The 20,664-nt window shown below is 43.8% G+C and overlaps 2 protein-coding genes and 1 long non-coding RNA gene across 4 annotated transcripts in view; 2 read left to right on the top strand and 1 right to left on the bottom strand.

The window, feature by feature from the left end:
• LOC127527026 (uncharacterized) overlaps window positions 1-20,664 on the top strand; it is a 140,621-nt gene that overhangs the window by 5,947 nt on the left and 114,010 nt on the right. The gene's annotated exons all lie outside the window — the stretch shown is intronic.
• LOC114647732 (CMRF35-like molecule 3) overlaps window positions 1-20,664 on the top strand; it is a 53,081-nt gene that overhangs the window by 12,029 nt on the left and 20,388 nt on the right. The window contains exon 1 of one of the 2 annotated variants that reach the window (XM_028796351.2): window positions 13,685-13,830. The exons of the other annotated variant lie outside the window; for it this stretch is intronic. Coding sequence (XP_028652184.1) covers window positions 13,791-13,830 — 40 coding nt within the window. The 5' untranslated portion in view covers window positions 13,685-13,790. Of the gene's footprint in view, window positions 1-13,684; window positions 13,831-20,664 lie in introns of those variants that run through there. 2 annotated transcript variants of the gene reach the window in all.
• On the bottom strand, window positions 1,611-4,066 carry LOC127527045 (uncharacterized). The gene is made up of 3 exons (XR_007934409.1): window positions 3,604-4,066; window positions 2,385-2,699; window positions 1,611-1,758 (listed from the first exon to the last, which is right to left on the bottom strand). It is a non-coding gene; the product is annotated as an uncharacterized LOC127527045 (long non-coding RNA).

Below are 20,664 nucleotides of genomic sequence, written 5' to 3'. Positions count from 1 at the left end.
GCTTCTCCAGGAGGCTACAGCATAGAACACCACACTGGCTACTATGGACTGGTAGAACATTTCCAGCAGCTTGCTGTACACATCAGAAGACCTGAGAGTCTCCTCAGGAGGTCCAGTCTGCTCTGACCCTTCTTGTCCAGCACCACTGGGTGGTGGAATGAACTGGTGACTAAAAGTGCTTAAAGAGAGTGCCCCCTGGAAGGGATCTTTCCTCATGGCATCCAATTTTGCCATCATCCTCTTTTCCACAACACCCTTCCAGTGTGTCGGATCAGGCTTTCTTGAGATGTTTGCTCAGGCATTGTTCTTCTTTTGTGCTCAAGTTGCTTCTCCAGGAGGCTACAGCATAGAACACCACACTGGCTACTATGGACTGGTAGAACATTTCTAGCAGCTTGCTGTACACATCAGAAGACCTGAGAGTCTCCTCAAGAGGTCTAGTCTGCTCTGACCCTTCTCGTCCAGCACCACTGTGTTGTCAGACCAGTCTGGATTGCTGGTACTTGTAAGCTCTGCACCATTTCCATGTCCTCCGCCCTGAATGGTGACTGGTCTCAGAGACTTCTTGGAATGTAGGAAGACCACCAACAGCTCTTTTATGTTGCTGATGTTAACTTGCAAGTTGTTGTCTTTGAAGCACAAGTCCTCCACGACTTTTGTATACTCTGACTCATCTCCATTATTAATGCAGCCTATCATGGAGGAGTCATCTGTAGATGGCAAGAGCTGGTGTTGTACTGGAGGTCCATTGTGTGGAGGGGTGAACAGGAAGGGGGACAGAACAGTTCCTCTGAGGTGCTCCAGTATTACACCCCACCATTTCTAACACAGAGACCCTCAGCTTCACAAACTGCTGTTTGTCGCTCAGGTAGTCCATGATCCAGGAGATTGTGGGGGCATCTACTGTAGATTCAAAGTCTTGAGCTTCTTCTCCAGTCACTGAGGCACAATGGCATTAAAAACACTGGAAAAGTCAAATAACATCATCGCGACTGGGGTGCCGTCCTTGTCCAAGTGGGAGTAGACTCTGTGGAGCATGTAAATCAGGACATCCACTACACCTATACGTATAGAGTATGGCCTTGAAGACCACTGTGCGACTGACAAAAGAAATGAACCATTAGTTTTTAACTCATAGTCCTCAACCTTTAAGACCCAAAGAAGTCAGGACACCCCAGACACCCCCCCACCCCCCACCCCCCCCCACACACACACACACACAAATTGAATTAACTAATGGAAGGATGAAGGATGAAGGATATCCAACTTGACTCCAGACCTTGTAATTTTTGTTACTGGACATTGTAACCACAGACACCCTGCATCTGAACAGCTGGTGCCACAATTATTGGAGGTTCTGCCTGGAAAAATTTTTAACTAAATGGCAATCCAGGTAGGACAGTCCAACATTCGTTTCTACTACTTTATGACTCTGATGTTTCAGCTTTGACCTCGCTTCTGTCCCACCATTGGCTGTTCTACTTACATGAACCATGGCTCTTCATCTTCATCTTCAGAGTCCAATTTGACTTTCGTTTTTGGCCACATGACCCACTGAGTCATTTTACCACATTGTAGACAGAGGGCCAAGTGCTGCAGCACCTTTAATCTTCTAAATTGCAGACCCCCAGAGCTCAAACTCAGGTGACTTCAACACAAAGGCAGCACTGCAGATGTTTCCATCAGTTTAGGGCAGCTGCACAAACCACAAATGGTGTTTAACCACCATGGGCCTTACTAAAACAATCAGAGGGCTACCTGGTCGAGTGACATTTATGCTCCATTGTTTGATAAACCCCACTGCAGTTAACGGTCCTCCAGACTTTATGTTACATGCAGTCTTTTCTGATGGTAGAATGCATCCATCAACTACTAACATGGAGGCCAGGCAGACAGGCAGGCACAGCCATAAAGTGTGTCAGAGGGGCCAGCTACGTCAGCAACCACAAGGTTTTGAGCCCACGTACTGAAACACATAAAAGAAAAATGAGATGTGAATAGAAGGCTTTCTGGTCTCTCCAGAGATGTTTGACCGATTTCAAGTCTGATCTCTGACTGGGCCACTCAAGAACATTCCCAGAGTCGACTCTAAGGCCCTCCTGTGTTGTCTTTGTTTTGTGCTGATTGGAGGATGAACTTTCAGCCCAGTCTGAGGTCCAGCGTCTGAGGTTTCACTGTTGGTATGGTATTGCTCAAGTGATGGGCCTGTGCCTGGTTTCCTCCAGACATGTGTGGTATTGCAGGTCCACAACAATGAAAAACTGGCTGTTTTAATCAATAAATAATGAACTCCCTCATGCTGGGTCCATCAGTTTAGGGCAGCTGCACAATCCACAAGTGGTGTTTAACCACCATGAGCCTTACTAAAACAAACAGAGGGCTACCTGGTCGAGTGACATTTATGCTCCATTGTTTGATGAACCCACTGTAGTTAACGGTCCTCCAGACTTTATGTTACATGACGTCTTTTCTGATGGTAGGACGCTTCCATCAATTACTAACATAGAGGCCAGGCAGGCAGGCATGGCCGTAAAGTGGGTCAGGGGGGCCAACTACATCAGCAACCACAAGGTTTTGAGTCCACGTCCTGAGAAAAAAAAAAATGAGAATGTGAATAGAAGGCTTTGTGGTTTACCCTCTTGATATTTCATTTTAAATATAAACAAACATCTAGCCTTTCATCGAGCAACACTCAGTACCTCAGAACGACAAAGAGAAAACCGGACTTTACAAATGTTTTGTTGCTAATTTGTTAAAAAATAAAAAACAAAATGTCTCCTTATTCCACATATTCAAACCCCTTGCCCAAGGACCTTTGGAGTCTTCTTGATTTCTGCTGATTTTGGGAATTTCTTCTGCCGTTCTTTCCTTCACGCTCCATCAGGATGATCAGAGACCATCGGTGGATGGCTATCTTCTGATCTCTCCAGAGATGTTTGACCGATTTCAAGTCTGATCTCTGACTCGGCCACTCAAGACCATTCCCGGAGTCGACTCTAAGCTCCTGCTGTGTTGTCTTTGCTTTGTCCTGATTGGAGGATGAACCTTCAGCCCAGTCTGAGGTCCAGAGTCTGAGGATTCACTGTTGGTATGGTATTGCTCAAGTTATGGGCCTGTGCCTGGTTTCCTCCAGATATGTGTGGCATTGCAGGTCCACGACAATGAAAAACTGGCCGTTTTTATCAAAAAATAATGAACTCCCTCATGCTGGGGCCATCAGTTTAGGGCACCTGCACAAGCCACAAGTGGTGTTTAACCACCATGGGCCTTACTAAAACAATCAGAGGGCTACCTGGTCGTGTGACATTGATGCTCCATTGTTTGATGAACCCACTGCAGTTAACGGTCCTCCAGACTTTATGTTACATGACGTCTTTTCTGATGGTAGGAAACTTCCATCAACTACTAACATAGAGGCCAGGCAGGCAGGCATGGCCATAAAGTGGGTCAGGGGGGCCAGCTACATCAGCAACCACAAGGCTTTGAGTCCACGTTCTGAGAAAAAAAATGAGATGTGAATAGAAGGCTTTGTGGTTTACCCTCTTGATCTTTTATTTTAAATATAAACAAATATCTAGCCTTTCATTGAGCAACACTCAGTACCCCAGAACGACAAAGAGAAAACCAGAGTTTAGAAATGTTTTGTTGCTAACTTGTTAAAAATAGAAAACAAAATGTCTCCTTATTCCACATATTCAAACCCCTTGCCCAAGCACCTTTGGAGTCTTCTTGATTTCTGCTGATTTTGGGAATTTCTACTGCCATTCTTCCCTTCTAGCTCCGTCAGGATGATCAGAGACCATCGGTGGACGGCTATCTTCTGGTCTCTCCAGAGATGTTTGACCGATTTCAAGTTTGATCTCTGACTGGGCCACTCAAGAACATTCCCAGAGTCAACTCTAAGCACCTCCTGTGTTGTCTTTGCTTTGTCCTGATTGGAGGATGAACTTTCAGCCCAGACTGAGGTCCAGAGTCTGAGGTTTCACTGTTGGTATGGTATTGCTCAAGTGATGGGCCTGTGCCTGGTTTCCTCTAGATATGTGTGGTATAGTGGGTCTGCAGCAAAAAAAAAACTGGCCGATTTAATCAATAAAAGATGAATTCACTTGTGCCGGGGAGTGGAGAAGGTGTGAGGGATCTGTCGTGAAGAACGCCCCATTTCCAGGTTTGGGTTAGACAGTCAGCTGTCTGTGCGTTGCGTTGTTGGCACGTGCAGGCAATCAGGTGATGGCACCTGCTACAGCCTATAAAGGGGAGCGCAAAAAAAAAATGGAGAGAGTGAAGAAAAAAGAGCGGAGGTTAAAGAATGGAAATAGCAGGCAGGAGAAAGGAAAACGAAACAAGCAGAGTGGAAGCAGGTGGACGAGAGTAGAGCATCAAGGAGAAGCGAGTGGCCATCGCTCATCAGGGGACTGTGGGTCTCTCCTGTTGAGCGTCTTTGGGAGCAGGAGGCACCAATATGCTCTGAAGGTGGCTCTTTGAGATGGCAGTGGTGGGAGTACAGAGCGCCCACGCCGGGTGGACCCTGGATCGGCAGCAGTTCGGGTGCAGCAGAGCTTGGTGGTTGTCCGTGGGATTGGCAGTGGAGGACACTGGCCTGGACCTGTCTGGTCGATGTCTCTCTGAGTTGTGATGTCTGGACCAGATAAGACCGAGTGGCATCAGTTTTAAGGGAAGGTATCAGCTCTTATGGATTTTATAATGAGTTTCCTGCACTGCGTTGTTTTAACCTCATTTATAACAGATTGTTCTGTTTACTTTATTTTATTTTTAAACCCCACCGTTCACTTTTTTATGCATTATTTATTTGTGGACAGTTTTGAGCACTGCACTTTGGGACACTTATTTTGTGGATTTTTTTTTTTTATAATAAAAGCACTCGCACTTTGCACCATCCCATTGCTTGGTGTGTTTTGTCCTCATCTGCCACACTCGTCTCAGTTACGGTACTGAGAGTGTCGGGTTCAGGAGGCTCCCAAAAACAAAGAGGGAGCAAGGAGCCGACCTGCACCGTCACAACACGATGCTAACCTTGGTTTCAACAGACCAGAGAACCTTGTTTCACACAGTCTGAGGGTCCTCTAGGAACCATTTTGTAAACTCCAAATGGGCTTCTGTGTGCCTTTTAAATGACGAAAGGCTTCTTTTGGCTACTTTTTCTTTTTGGGTACGTAAAGCCTGGTTTAGAGGAATGTCCCAGCGATGGTTGTCCACTAGAGGTTCTCCGGAGCTCAGCTAGAGTGACCATTGGGTTCCGGAGCAGTTTTACATTAACTCTTTTAGGGCTCTTTTTTTTTTTTGTTTCTTTTCTCCCAGGGCTGGATATTTTTCCAAAAACTAACTTTTTTTAAAAAAGAATACAAATCAATTGTTTAACATATCAAATCAGGAAAAAATATTTACTTTTGACAAATGTTACTGTCTTGCATGTTGTATGAGCCTGCATACTCTATGATTTCACATACATATCACACAGCAAAGTCCTGCACAGTCTGATCTCGCTCAAAGCAACCAATTTCAGTCATCGCCACGTTGCACTGCTTACAATGTGTGCTGCACTGGTGTTTCCTTTTCAATTGTCTGTTGCTGCACTTTCTCACATATATTGTTAGTGTGTACTGTAGAGAGACAAGTCACCCGTTTGACATCGTGCCATGCCAAAGCCACCAAGTTTTCCACCCGCACGAAAACCAGATTGCCACCTCTTTTCATCTTCAGCCTGTGAAGGTCTGTGTCTCCTGTTCACCCTCACAGTGCCACAAGCTCCAATTCCTCTGCTCTGTAGCTCCATGAACACTCTGGTCATGTATAAAAATTGTCCCAATGTACACAACATGACCCAAATGTTCATAGCCCTGAAGCAGCTCCAGCACAACCTGACTTGTTCTCTCTTTGAAAGAAATACTTTCCTGTATATGTAATTACATTCAGACAGAAACCAGTGTTTGGTTCTTCCAGTACAAAATCCTTTATGCCATACTTTGTGGGCTTGTCTGGCATAGATTGGCAGAAAAAAGGCGTCCCTTGTATTTTATCATAGATTAATGCACAGACAAATCACAGCCAGGCTGATAAAATTGTTTATATGTCGGTTCCACAATGTCAAGCAGGGGCTGAATTTTATACACAGGGTTATAGCCTGACTCACGCCTTGGGATTTGCTTCTGGTTATCACAGAAGTGAATAAAACTTTGCAGCATCACGTACCTATCATCACACGGTATAACCTGTCCAAAGCCACCAGGGGAGAAAGCACATTTGGACCAAAGCTCCCTGAAGTTGTATCATCAGTCTAGTCCCATCTCTCTTTGTAATGCCACAGCGCCCTTCATCTCGTCTTTTGTTGTGGGTTTCCACTTTGAAAAATGAGAATGCGGTACAAGCGCAGCCCGCAATTCGAAAAATTGCTCTGCATACCTGTTTGTCTCGTCTGACAGTACCTGGAAAGCAGCATCAGGAGAGAGCAGCCTGAAGTAGTCTAGCAGCTGGTGATCTGTCATGTTCAACAGCAAGCCGTGCTGTCTTGTGAAGTTCGGTAACCTCTTTGGCTCCCACGGATCAATGTCTGGGTATTCCTCCCACACGAACCTTGTCGTAGGTGCGTCGACTGCACGAATGCACTAAGCTGGGGTGGCATCGGCTGGTGTCCGATCAGCTGATGCCAGTTCCTCACTCACCTGCCCAATCACCTGATCACTGTCAACAAAATCAGATTCTGAAAAATCAGAGTCCGACTCAGCGATAATGTGCAAAACATCGTCTGCCGAGTATTTTCTTTTCTGTACTCACTTCGCTCCTTCGTGAGATGTCGATGCCATCTTGCCTTTGTTTACATTTGTTTACATTTCATAACTCACGCACACGCAAGGATTAGATGCCGAGTCAATAAGTCTAACATTCCTCCGAGCAGAGAGGGAATGCCTGTGACGTGACAGTGAGTTTTGTCGCCACTAACAGCTGATAGATAGATAGATAGATAGATAGATAGATAGATAGATAGATAGATAGATAGATAGATAGATAGATAGATAGATAGATAGATAGATAGATAGATAGATAGATAGATAGATAGATAGATAGATAGATAGATAGAAGTGAAGGACACAATTAGATAGATAGATAGATAGATAGATAGATAGATAGATAGATAGATAGATAGATAGATAGATAGATAGATAGATAGATAGATAGATAGATAGATAGATAGATAGATAGATAGATAGATAGATAGATAGATACTTTATTAATCCCAATGGGAAATTCACATTCTTCAGCAGCAGCATACTGATACAATAAATAATATTAAATTAAAGAATGATAATAATGCATGTGAAAAAACAGACAATAACTATGTATAATGTTAAATGTTAACGTTTACCCCCCGGGTGGAATTAAAGAGTCGCATAGTTTGGGGGAGGAACGATCTCCTCAATCTGTCTGTGGAGCAGGACAGTGACAGCAGTCTGTCGCTGAAGCTGCTCTTCTGTCTGGAGATGATACTATTCAGTGGATGCAGTGGATTCTCCATAATTGATAGGAGCCTGCTGAGCGCCCTTCGCTCTGCCACAGATGTCAGACTGTCCAGCTCCATGCCAACAATAGAGCTTGCCTTCCTCACCAGTTTGTCCAGACATGAGGCGTCTTTCCTCTTAATGTTGCCTCCCCAGCACACCACTGCGTAGAAGAGTGCGCTCGCCACAACTGTCTGATAGAACATCTGCAGCATCTTATTGCAGATGTTGAAGGACACCAGCCTTCTAAGGTAGTATAACCGGCTCTGTCCTTTCTTGCACAGCGCATCAGTATTGGCAGTCCAGTCTAATTTACCATCCAGCTGCACTCCCAGATATTTATAGGTCTGCACCATCTTGATTGTCGCCCTCTATCCCTGGATGTCGACTTTTGTCGACATGCGCCTTCAACCCCTCCTGTCGACAAAAGTCGACATCCGCTCTAAAAGAGTTAAGGATGTCTCTGTACTTTGTTCCATTCAGCTTTTTCTAAACTCTGTCTAGTCTACCAGTCCCTACCACCCAGCAAAAAACAAATCCAGAGCCTGATGCTACCACTACCATATTTCACCGTTGGAATGGTATTACGCAAGTGATGAGTGGTGCCTGGTTCAGTGATATTTCAGTTATGATACTAATTGTAGTTTTAGTTTTTATTTTATTTTATAAAATTAATTTTTATTTCGTTCTGTGTTTTAAAATTTTAGTTTTTATTTGATTTAGTTCTGGCCTTTTTACATAATATTAGTACAATTTTAGTTTTTTTTTTTCTGTTTCAGTCAACAAAATACACTCACACTTCATAATGTCGTAAAACACAACTTGACTATCAATGATCAAACAGATGAAGTGGCCTAATGAATACAGTCAAAAAAGCTAAATGATAGATAGATAGATAGATAGATAGATAGATAGATAGATAGATAGATAGATAGATAGATAGATAGATAGATAGATAGATAGATAGATAGATAGATAGATAGATAGATAGATAGATAGATAGATAGATAGATAGATATGAAAAGCACTATATAATAGATAGATAGATAGATAGATAGATAGATAGATAGATAGATAGATAGATAGATAGATAGATAGATAGATAGATAGATAGATAGATAGATAGATAGATAGATAGATAGATATGAAAGGCACTATATAATAGAATGTTAACGTTTACCCCCCCCCCCCAGGTGGAACTGAAGCGTCACATAGTGTGGGGGAGGAACGATCTCCTCAGTCTGGCAGTGGAGCAGGACGGTGACAGCAGTCTGTCACTGAAGCTGCTCCCCTGTCTTGAGATGATCCTGTTCAGTGGATACGGTGGATTCTCCATGATTTACAGGAGTCTGCTCAGCGCCTGTCGCTCTGTCACGGATGTCAAACTGTCCAGCTCCGTGCCTACAATAGAGCCTGCCTTCCTCACCAGTTTGTCCAGGCGTGAGGTGTCCTTCTTCTTTATGTTGCCTCCCCAGCACACCACTGCGTAGAAGAGGGCACTCGCCACAACCGTCTGATTGAACATCTGCAGCATCTTATTGCAGATGTTGAAGGATGCCAGCCTTCTAAGTAAGTATAGTCGGCTCTGTCCTCTCTTGCACAGAGCATCAGTATTGGCAGTCCAGTCTAATTTATCATCCAGCTGCACTCCCAGGTATTTATAGGTCTGCACCCTCTGCACAGTCACCTCTGATGATCACGAGGTCCATGAAGGGCCTGGTCCTCCTAAAATCCACCACCAGCTCCTTGGTTTTGCTGGTGTTCAGGTGTAGGTGGTTTGAGTCGCACCATTTAACAAAGTCCTTGATTAGGTTCCTATACTCCTCCTCCTGCCCACACCTGATGCAGCCCACGATAGCAGTGTTGTCAGCGAAGTTTTGCACGTGGCAGAAACCCTAACCCTAACCTTAACCCTAATTTCAACCCAAGAAACCAGTCTGTATAAGCACGTTGCTGTTAAGCTTTAAACAAGCATGCATTTTGAGAGATTTGTTCATGTTATAATAATGTCTGATGAACAGATAGCCACACGGTGAAAATATTCGCTTGACGAACGTCTGTTATGTAGGTGCACAGACGAGGTTGTCGGCACTATGAGGGGCACCAACAGACTGTATGTTGATGACTTCTGCTGACAGTACTGAAGATGTGACGTGCAGTGAGGTTCATGACTGGTGAGGCACGGACTCCTTCCAAATCAGATTTACAAATATATGAACCCAATAGAGTCGCTTATTGACTATTCAGTTGGCAGCATGCACATTGACTGCTGGTTATGTTTCATATCTCATCAGCATTCTTTACACACATATTTGGCTAAGAATGAACGTCACATTTATAGCGGCGAGAGCATATTTGTTCCTCACCCTCCATGTGTTCTAAATTTCCTGTTGCAATTTCACAATTCATACTCATTCAATACAAATGAAAGTATAGAGTGGGGTACAAAAAACGGATTTCAATTTTGACCTTAATTGAAATATTTAGTTGTTTTTAAAAGCTTTTAATTCTGATGCTTTAATCAATTTTAATACAGACTGTCCAACAAAAGGATAAAACAAAAGAATATTTTATTTAAGGTCAAAATTCAGTCTTTACATATTGGATTTTTTCTTAGTCTGATCGCATTTTTTATAAAGCTGAAAATCGTTTATGGCCTTACCTTTATTTGTAAATGAAGTCCATGCGCCTATCCTTCGCTATGAAAATCTCCGTCACTTTCTTGCAAAAGTCCTCCTTATTTTCCTTTAGTTTTAAAAGTCTTAATCTTCCATTTTAGCAGTCAGTTGGAAGAAAAAATAAAAATAAACGGACCGCTGCAGTGCACTTGACTTTCTGATATCGATAACTTATTGGCGACTAGAACCTCTGCGTAAAAGAACAGCAGCAACATGCGCAACATGTTCAGTGCGGCACGGTACTGTCTGCCTCACCTTGTGTCTTTTCACTGTGGTTTTATGTCTGATCAGCAAGACTGAATATGTCACACATTCATTAAAGACATTAGCCAGACTGTGGAAAGTCAGGGTGTTTAATAAACGTGTTTGCAAACTTTATATTGGCAACATGCATAGAAACAGCGACAGGCATGTGCCAATGGCAGGCATCAGCCCCGTGCGTGAGGGAGAGCGCAGTGCGAGGTGAGGTGCGGCTCGTTGCTACTGCACCTCACATTTCTCCCCCATATTTGATCAGGAAATGCGCAAATCCAGCGATTTTGATTATAAAAATGATCAATATTATTGGAATCATACATAAAAACAAATTTATAGCACAGACCAGTGGAAAAATGTATTTTCTGTTATCATTATTAGTGTTTTTTTTTCTTTTCATGCCTCCCCCGATCCCACGTTCCTGTTCTGAAGTCCAGTCATGGTGCCAGACCAGTGCTGGACTTCCACTAAATACTGATCCAATTGGTCCTACACTGATACTCCGAGACTCTTTTCTTCTTCTCACACACTACATTAGCTTTTATTATTACCTGCGCTGTGTGGAACCTGGCCGGACACAGACAGGCGGACACAGATGGTTCATCCAACACACATTTATTCACAAACTCCATATTTACAAAGTGCCACACAACCCCAAAACTCTCCCAAAGTAGTATCTCCCTCAGATGATCCTGAACTGTGATCCATGGGCACACATGCGTCACAAGCCCCCACTTTGCCTTCTCCTGCAGTGCTTAATGAAGTTGGAGAAACACTTGGCTAGGGATCTGAGACCATTCCTCCATTCAGAATCTCTCCGGATCCTTCTGATTTAAAGGTCCAGGCTTATGGACTCTCCTCTTTATCTCATCCCACAGGTTTTCAATGGGGTTTAGGTCATGGGACTGTGATGATCATGGCAAAATGTTGATTTTGTGTTCACTAAATCATTTTTGTGTCTATCTATCTATCTATCTATCTATCTATCTATCTATCTATCTATCTATCTATCTATCTATCTATCTATCTATCTATCTATCTATCTATCTATCTATCTATCTATCTATCTATCTATCTATCTATCTATCTATCTATCTATTATATAGCACCTTTCACATCTATCTATCTATCTATCTATCTATCTATCTATCTATCTATCTATCTATCTATCTATCTATCTATCTATCTATCTATCTATCTATCTATCTATCTATCTATCTATCTATCTATCTATCTATCTATCTATCTATCTAATCATTTGACTACAATGTTAGCTTTCTGGCAGAGGCAGTGTGGTTTTCAGTTTTGATCTGCTGATACGTCATTAAGGTCAGGGACGTCTTCATAGCATCGTAGACCCCCATTCAAAGTAGTGTGCTCCATGGCCCCTGTTTTGATAAGAAATCAGAAACATACATAGGCATCAGAAACATCATGGACTCATATGCTCTTGGGGCCCCCGGCCAGTGCCCATTGTGCCCACATGTTAAGACGGCCCTGGTCATAGTACCACGTATCCTAACAAGTTGTCCAGGGCCTTTGGCTGAAGAATAGCCTCACATCATCAAAGGTCTACCGCCATACTTCACAGTGGGCATGAGGTACTTTTCTTAATGTACAGCGCCCTCCATAATGTTTGGGACAAAGACCCATTTTTTCCTTTATTTACCCCTCTGCTCCACAGGGGTGTGTTCTGCTCCTACTCTGTTCAATGCTTGTATGGACTGGGTGTTGGACAAGGTCGTGGGGTCCAGCGGCTGTGGGGCATCAGTTGGTGAAGAAAGATTCACAGATCTTGACTTTGCTGACGATGCTGTGATCTTCATGGTGTCAATGCAGGCTCTGATCGGGGCGCTCGAGAGACTGAGCGAGAAGTCTGAGTGTGTGGGCTTGTGAGTGTCCTGATAAAAACCAACATCCAGGCCTTTAATAACCTCTTGGTCACGGCCATCAGTAGTGTGTTTGTCTGTGGAGAGAGTGTCGACCTCATCGAGAGGTTTACTTACCTAGCAGTGACATTCATATCTCTGGTGACTCTTCCTATGAAATCAGTAGACGGATTGGGAGAGCATGGGGGTTCATGAGATCACTGGAAAGGAGTGTGTGGCACTCCCGATATCTATGCAAAAGGACGAAGGTCCAAGTCTTTAGAGTCCTGGTGCATCCTGTCTTGCTATATGGTTGAGAGACATGGACGCTATCCAGTGACCTAAGATGAAGACTGGACTCCTTCATGTGTGTCTCTTCCTTGGGTGCCACTGGTTTGACTTTGTGTTGCTCATGGAGTCCCAAATGAGGCACATGACCTGCATTGTGAAGGACCATCAGTTACAGCACTACGGCCATGTGGAGCGATTCTCTGAGGGCGACACCAGCTTGTAGGATCGTCATTGTTGAGGACCCGAGTGGCTGGACCAGGCCAAGGGGTCACACACGTAACACCTGGCTGTGGCAGATAGAAGGTCATTTCCGGAGGGTTGGGAGTGCCTGGGGGGTTGCCAACCGGGATCCCGAGCTGTTTCGTCATGTGGTGGGTATGACAACTTGACTTGACTTGACTCCACAGTTTACTTCCCAAATGTCTCAAATATTAAGGTGCCCTGAAATGGAGGGATCATGTATAAAAAGTGTTGTCATTTCTACGTGTTGTGACAGAAATGTCTGCAAATCCCCATAAATGAAAGTCTACAATGTGCACTTTAATCCCGATGTCTGGATGGTTTTGATTTTAATTTTAAACTGTGGAGCAGAGGGAGGAAATCAAAGCAAAATGTGTCTTTGCCCCAAACATTATAGAAGGCACCGTACATACATAGACATATTGACTTCATCATTTCCTGCTAATTAAATAGCATCTTGATGAGTTTTCTTATTTCACATCATTTTACGACTGACTCTCTGTGACAGGTAATTACAGCAAATTTGAATGATATAAATTATATGAAGATTGTCTGCATGATTCTCCATTTTTTTTAGAAGCAGTGATACTTTTGCTGCACATGACAAGTTTTAACCACATGAACGTCTGAGTTTCCGTGTGTCACATGACACCTCCCGTGTTTTTTTGTTTTTTATTTTTTTGCCCATGCCCTGAGCCTGGCCCATACAAAGAGGACACTGTAACTGATTATTTTGTGACAGTGAAGCCTCTGCTGGTCGAGTAACATGACGAACCGTCAGCTTTTTTCGTCTTGCTTATCTTACTTTATTTCTGACTTTACTGGAAACTTGGAGGTCATGCGTTGGCCAGAGAAGACAAACCACAGTCATGCGTTTCCTGCCAGCCTCACAGAGATGAAGGCCCCCCTTGTCCTTCCACCACCCAGATCTGTCACAGCCTTTCAACATGGCACCTTGTGAGTTGGCTCTTGTTTTCCTCTTCTCAGGTAAGCCGTGTTTCTTATTATTTGTATGGAAGCAGGTTGGCAACAGGGCTGAGATGGATGACTGACACCTTGCCTGTTGTGAGGGTGCTGAGTGGACCGTTGTTAGTCATGCTGTGTCCATGTTGTGGGCTGTGATTGTCACTCGGCTCACTTACAGTAACACACGACAGCAATTAAGGAAAAATCTGTAAGTGTGCAAACTGAACTTTGGTGCTGGAAAGTTAATGAACCCTTTGGAAATTTCTTTATTTCTGCTTAAATACAACCAAAAACGTCATTAGATGTTTACATACAGTGCATCCGGAAAGTATTCACAGCGCATCACTTTTTCCATATTTTCTTATGTTACAGCCTTATTCCAAAATGGATTAAATTCATTTTTTTCCTCAGAATTCTACACACAACACCCCATAATGACAACGTGAAAAAAAGTTTGAGATTTTTGCAAATTTATTAAAAATAAAAAAATTGAGAAAGCACATGTACACAAGTATTCACAGCCTTTGCCATGAAGCTCATCATTGAGCTCAGGTGCATCCTGTTTCCCCTGATCATCCTTGAGATGTTTCTGCAGCTTCATTGGAGTCCACCTGTGGTAAATTCAGTTGACTGGACATGATTTGGAAAGGCACACACCTGTCTATATAAGATCCCACAGCTGACAGTTCATGTCAGAGCACAAACCAAGCATGAAGTCAAAGGAATTGTCTGTAGACCTCCGAGACAGGATTGTCACAAGGCACAAATCTGGGGAAGGTTACAGAAAAATTTCTGCTGCTTTGAAGGTCCCAATGAGCACAGTGGCCTCCATCATCCGTAAGTGGAAGAAGTTTGAAACCACCAGGACTCTTCTTAGAGCTGGCCGGCCATCTAAACTGAGCGATCGGGGGAGAAGGGCCTTAGTCAGGGAGGTGACCAAGAACCCGATGGTCACTCTGTCAGAGCTCCAGAGGTCCTCTGTGGAGAGAGGAGAACCTTCCAGAAGGACAACCATCTCTGCAGCAATCCACCAATCAGGCCTGTATGGTAGAGTGGCCAGACGGAAGCCACTCCTAGTAAAAGGCACATGGCAGCCCGCCTGGAGTTTGCCAAAAGGCACCTGAAGGACTCTCAGACCATGAGAAAGAAAATTCTCTGGTCTGATGAGACAAAGATTGAACTCTTTGGTGTGAATGCCAGGCGTCACGTTTGGTAGAAACCAGGCACCGCTCATCACCAGGCAAATTCCATCCCTAAAGTGAAGCATGGTGGTGGCAGCATCATGCTGTGGGGATGTTTTTCAGCGTCAGGGACTGGGAGACTAGTCAGGATAAAGGGAAAGATGACTGCAGCAATGTACAGAGACATCCTGGATGGAAACCTGCTCCAGAGCGCTCTTGACCTCAGACTGGGGCGACGGTTCATCTTTCAGCAGGACAACGACCCTAAGCACACAGCCAAGATATCAAAGGAGTGGCTTCAGGATAACTCTGTGAATGTCCTTGAGTGGCCCAGCCAGAGCCCAGACTTGAATCTGATTGAACATCTCTGGAGAGATCTTAAAATGGCTGTGCACCGACGCTTCCCATCCAACCTGATGGACCTTGAGAGGTGGTGCAAAGAGGAATGGGCGAAACTGGCCAAGGATAGGTGTGCCAAGCTTGTGGCATCATATTCAAAAAGACTTGAGGCTGGAATTGCTGCCAAAGGGGCATCGACAAAGTATTGAGCACAGGCTGTGAATACTTATGGACATAGGATTTCTCAGTTTTTTTATTTTTAATAAATTTGCAAAAACCTCAAGTAAACTTTTTTCATGTTGTCATTATGGGGTGTTGTGTGTAGAATTCTGAGGAAAAAAATGAATTTAATCCATTTTGGAATAAGGCTGTAACATAACAAAATGTGGAAAAAGTGATGTGCTGGGAATACTTTCTGGATGCACTGTAAGTCTGAAAACTTGATAGAGGTAACCCAATTAAACAAATCGTGCAAAAACGTTATACTTACAGATGTGGACACATTTGTTGGTACCCCTTGTCACAAACTCGACTCAGAGTCATAGAAAGGTTTGGGGCAGCCACCCGTATAATTGGTTTACTGGCTGCAAAAGTCATTTCAAGTGAATACAGCACTGATGTGCACACAACCGAGTCCAAAACAGAACTGAGGGAATAGGGAAAAGGGAAAAGAGGCTTTTAAAGGGGAAGACAGGAAGTGAGGTCAAAGGGGTCGGGCTCATGAAGGTCTTCAGCCATAGGTTCGAGCCCGGATGTGGCATCACAGGGGCCAGAGCCAGTAAGGTCTCCTTCCATAGGCTCGGTCCCAGAAGTGACATCAAGAGGGCCAGGTGGGATCTCCCATGACTGGTCTGCAGGAAAGGGAGAAAAAGAGTCAGTGCACTCTGCCACATCCCGGTATGACTCGGAAGTGCCCTTACTCAAGCTCTTTAGCTTCCTCCCATGCGCACGTGTGTGACACCATCCAGAAACAAAGAAGGACCCACAATTGTCTCTGAAATAACTTGAAATTGACAAAAGTCATCATGGTCTATTCTGTGCTCAAAAAAGTCAGACTTTGCTTTTCTGTTTTGATTCCACAGAATATTTCAAATAATAACACAAATGACAATAGCATGGACAAAAATGATGGGACCCATCACCTAATATTTTGTTGCACAACCTTTCGAGTTTGCAGTCACTGCACACAAGCGATTTCTGGAGCTCTCCATGAGACCTACTCCTGTCCACAGGTCGTTTGGCCCACTTGCCCTGGGCAAACTGCTCCAGCCATGTCAGGTTTGATGGGGGTCTTCCTTCTCCAGTCTGCATGTTTCATTCAAATCAGGGCTCATAGAAGGCCGCGTTAGAATAGTCCAATGTTTTGTCCCAGCCACAGGAGATGCACAAACCAGTGTGTTTTTTCGTGCCGGACCCAAGCCCAGATAAATGGGGAGGTTTACATCAGGAAGGGCATCCGGTGTAAAATTTTGCCAAGTCAATATGTAGACACTGCGGTGGGCTGGCGCCCTGCCAGGGATTTGTTCCTGCCTTGCGCCCTGTGCTGGCTGGGATTGGCTCCAGCAGAACCCCTTTATCCTGTGTTGGGATATAGCAGGTTGGACAATGACTGACTGACTGACTGAATATGTAGACAACAATACAGATTTCCATACTGGATTGGTCAAGGCACGGGTTAACAATGGCTGCCTCTAGTACTGTTAGTCAACAGGGTACTGGTAGAAATTGGGCTACTGTTGGTCGAAGAAGAAGAATAAGAAGGAGAAGAAGAGGGGGGAGACGTGTCCGCAGGCAGGAGGAGAGGAGGAAGGTAAAGAGAGTGGAACTGAGGGTAGGAACTTTGAATGTTGGCAGTATGACTAGTAAGGGGAGAGAGTTAGCAGATGTGATGGAGAGAAGGAAGGATGATATATTGTGCGTGCAAGAGACTAAATGGAAGGGGAGTAAGGCCAGGGAATCGGAGGTGGATTCAAATTGTTCTATCATGGTGTGGATGGGAGGAAAAATGGCGTAGGAGTTATTCTGAAGGAACAATATGTCAAGAGTGTTTTGGAGGTGAAAAGAGTGTCAGGCAGAGTGATGATTATGAAGCTGGAAATTGGAGGTGTGATGATGAATGTTGCTAGTGCATATGCACCGCAAGTTGGGTGTGCAATGGAGGAGAAAGATTTATGGAGTGAATTATGCCATCTGTAAGCTTAGAACACTGATTCTTCAAAACTTTTAAGGAACATTGAAATATCTTCATAGTACATATTTAATTATTCTATCCATCTGTCCTTCCAGTGTTGTGCCAGCCCACATCAAGAATACAACGCGAGGCAGGAACAATCCGTGCACTAGCTAGTGCTGCGACCCCGTGTCCTCACATGTTTAATTAACAATATAGATTATTTAAATGATGTTAACATTTTATCTGTATAATGTAATAAAAATATTTTCCTGCATTTCATCTTAAAAATTATATTGTCATCATATGTAAATACGCGCTTTATAAAGTGGCTCAGGTTGTGCAATATTATAACTGTATCGCAAGTTTACAGTGAGGTGATTGTACTTATAAGTACTAACAGTTCTACAAGTAGCACTTGATGGACTGATTGAGTGCGTTTAGAGTTCTTGGTATGAAACTGTTTCTGAACCGTGAGGTCCGTACAGGAAAGGCTCTGAAGCGTTTGACGTATGGAAGAAGTTCAAATAGACAGCATGGCTGAGGCAGCGTGTGTTTGATGCTGTATATAATTCTCTTTTTGATCAGCTGCTATAAAGCTGTGATTCCACACTCAGAAACAGTGGGTTAAATATTCAGTGGTGCACTGAGAGTGACAATGCTAAAGCAGCTATAGTATTTGGAATAGTTTGGCCTTTCCGTGGACCATTATATGGTTACGGGTTGATTACAATCAGATGCCTTAAACTAATAAACGATATGCGGTTAATTTCAGTATATATGAAAAAGCCATGTCAGGGATGTGAATCTAAAAAATAAAGGGAAACCACACTGGAACAAAAGCACAGCTTTGACGCTGGGTGCCACCAGTTTGCAAAACCAAGTGGGGAACTTGTGTGCGCCAAGGATTTAGCTGGCGTGAAAATGTGTGTGGCTTTATGCCAAATTTAGTTTTTATACATTGCAATGTGAGCGTGGAAACGGGTATACACAACATTTTTGTGGGTACACACTGTTTATACATGAGGCCCCAGGTCATCAGCAAACACAGCATATTCCCCACAAAGAACTCTTTGGCAAATTTTGCTGGTCAACACTACTCCTTATAACATGTCTTAAAGAACAGAATAATATTCAATTGAGTCGGAAGCATTTCAATGTATATGTTGTTACAGCAGATTGAAAATAACAAAGGCAAAGGTGCTGAAATTTAATTAAGGACAGTGATGAGCAAAACAGGCAACTTTTGATTCACATACATTTTCGCCAGACTGGCAATAAAATAAGTTTTGCAGGTCAATTCGCAATTGCAAAGAGCGAAGCTCACTACAAAGAATTATGGGAGGACTTAAAGGTTCTTTGGGATGGAACAAAAGGAATACTGCTTCCAAAAGTACCATTCAGACTTCATGTCTACCTGTGTCCGTCATGGCAGCTGCACAATATTCATAATCTTTTCACACACACATACACACATGTACAGTGCATCCGTAAAGTATTCACAGCGCATCATCACTTTGTCCACATTTTGTTATGTCACAGCCTTATTCCAAAATGGATTAAATTCATTTTTTTCCTCAGAATTCTACACACAACACCCCATAATGACAATATGAAAAAAGTTTACTGGAGGTTTTTGCCAATTTATTAAAAATAAAAAAATTGAGAAAGCACATGTACATAAGTATTCACAGCCTTTGCCATGAAGCTCAGAATTGAGCTCAGGTGCCTCCTGTTCCCTCTGATCATCCTTGAGATGTTTCTGCAGCTTCATTGGAGTCCACCTGTGGTAAATTCAGTTGACTGGACCTGATTTGGAAAGGCACACACCTGTCTATATAAGGTCCCACAGTTGACAGTTCATGTCAGAGCACAAACCAAGCATGAAGTCAAAGGAATTGTCTGTAGACCTCCGAGACAGGATTGTCTCGAGGCACAAATCTGGGGAAGGTTACAGAAAAATTTCTGCTGCTTTGAAGGTCCCAATGAGCACAGTGGCCTCCATCATCTGTAAGTGGAAGAAGTTCGAAACCACCAGGACTCTTCCTATAGCTGGCCGGCCATCTAAACTGAGCGATTGGGGGAGAAGGGCCTTAGTCAGGGAGGTGACCAAGAACCCGATGGTCACTCTGTCAGAGCTCCAGAGGTCCTCTGTGGAGAGAGGAGAACCTTCCAGAAGGACAACCATCTCTGCAGCAATTCACCAATCAGGCCTGTATGGTAGAGTGGCCAGACGGAAGCCACTCCTTAGTAAAAGGCACATGGCAGCCCGTCTGGAGTTTGCCAAAAGGCACCTGAAGGACTCTCAGACCATGAGAAAGAAAATTCTCTGGTCTGATGAGACAAAGATTGAACTCTTTGGTGTGAATGCCAGGCGTAACGTTTGGAGGAAACCGTGGCACCATCCCTACAGTGAAGCATGATGATGACAGCATCATGCTGTGGGGATGTTTTTCAGCAGCAGGAACTGGGAGACTAGTCAGGATAAAGGGAAAGATGACTGCAGCAATGTACAGAAACATCCTGGATGAAAACCTGCTCCAGAGCGCTCTTGACCTCAGACTGGGGCGACGGTTCATCTTTCAGCAGGACAACGACCCTAAGCACACAGCCAATGTCCTTGAGTGGCCCAGCCAGAGCCCAGACTTGAATCCGATTGAACATCTCTGGTGAGATCTTAAAATGGCTGTGCACCGACGCTTCCCATCCAACCTGATGGAGCTTGAGAGGTGCTGCAAAGAGGAATGGGCGAAACTGGCCAAGGATAGGTGTGCCAAGCTTGTGGCATCATATTCAACAAGACTTGAGGCTGGAATTGCTGCCAAAGGGGCATCGACAAAGTATTGAGCAAAGGCTGTGAATACTTATGGACATGGGATTTCTCAGTTTTTTTATTTTTAATAAATTTGCAAAAACCTCAAGTAAACTTTTTTCACGTTGTCATTATGGGGTGTTGTGTGTAGAATTCTAAGGAAAAAAATGAATTTAATCCATTTTGGAATAAGGCTGTAACATAACAAAAGGTGGAAAAAGTAATGCGCTGGGAATACTTTCTGGATGCACTGTATGTGTGTGTGCCCTGTGCTAGCTGGGATTGGCTCCAGCAGACCCCCATGACCGTGTGTTAGGAAATACTGCGTTGGAGAATGACTGACTGATATTTGA

Source organism: Erpetoichthys calabaricus, chromosome 3, assembly GCF_900747795.2.
Source record: "Erpetoichthys calabaricus chromosome 3, fErpCal1.3, whole genome shotgun sequence".
NCBI classification, from domain to species: Eukaryota; Metazoa; Chordata; class Cladistia; order Polypteriformes; family Polypteridae; genus Erpetoichthys; species Erpetoichthys calabaricus.
Note: the sequence above shows the minus strand (reverse complement) of the source record. Positions and strands in the feature narration are given on the sequence as shown.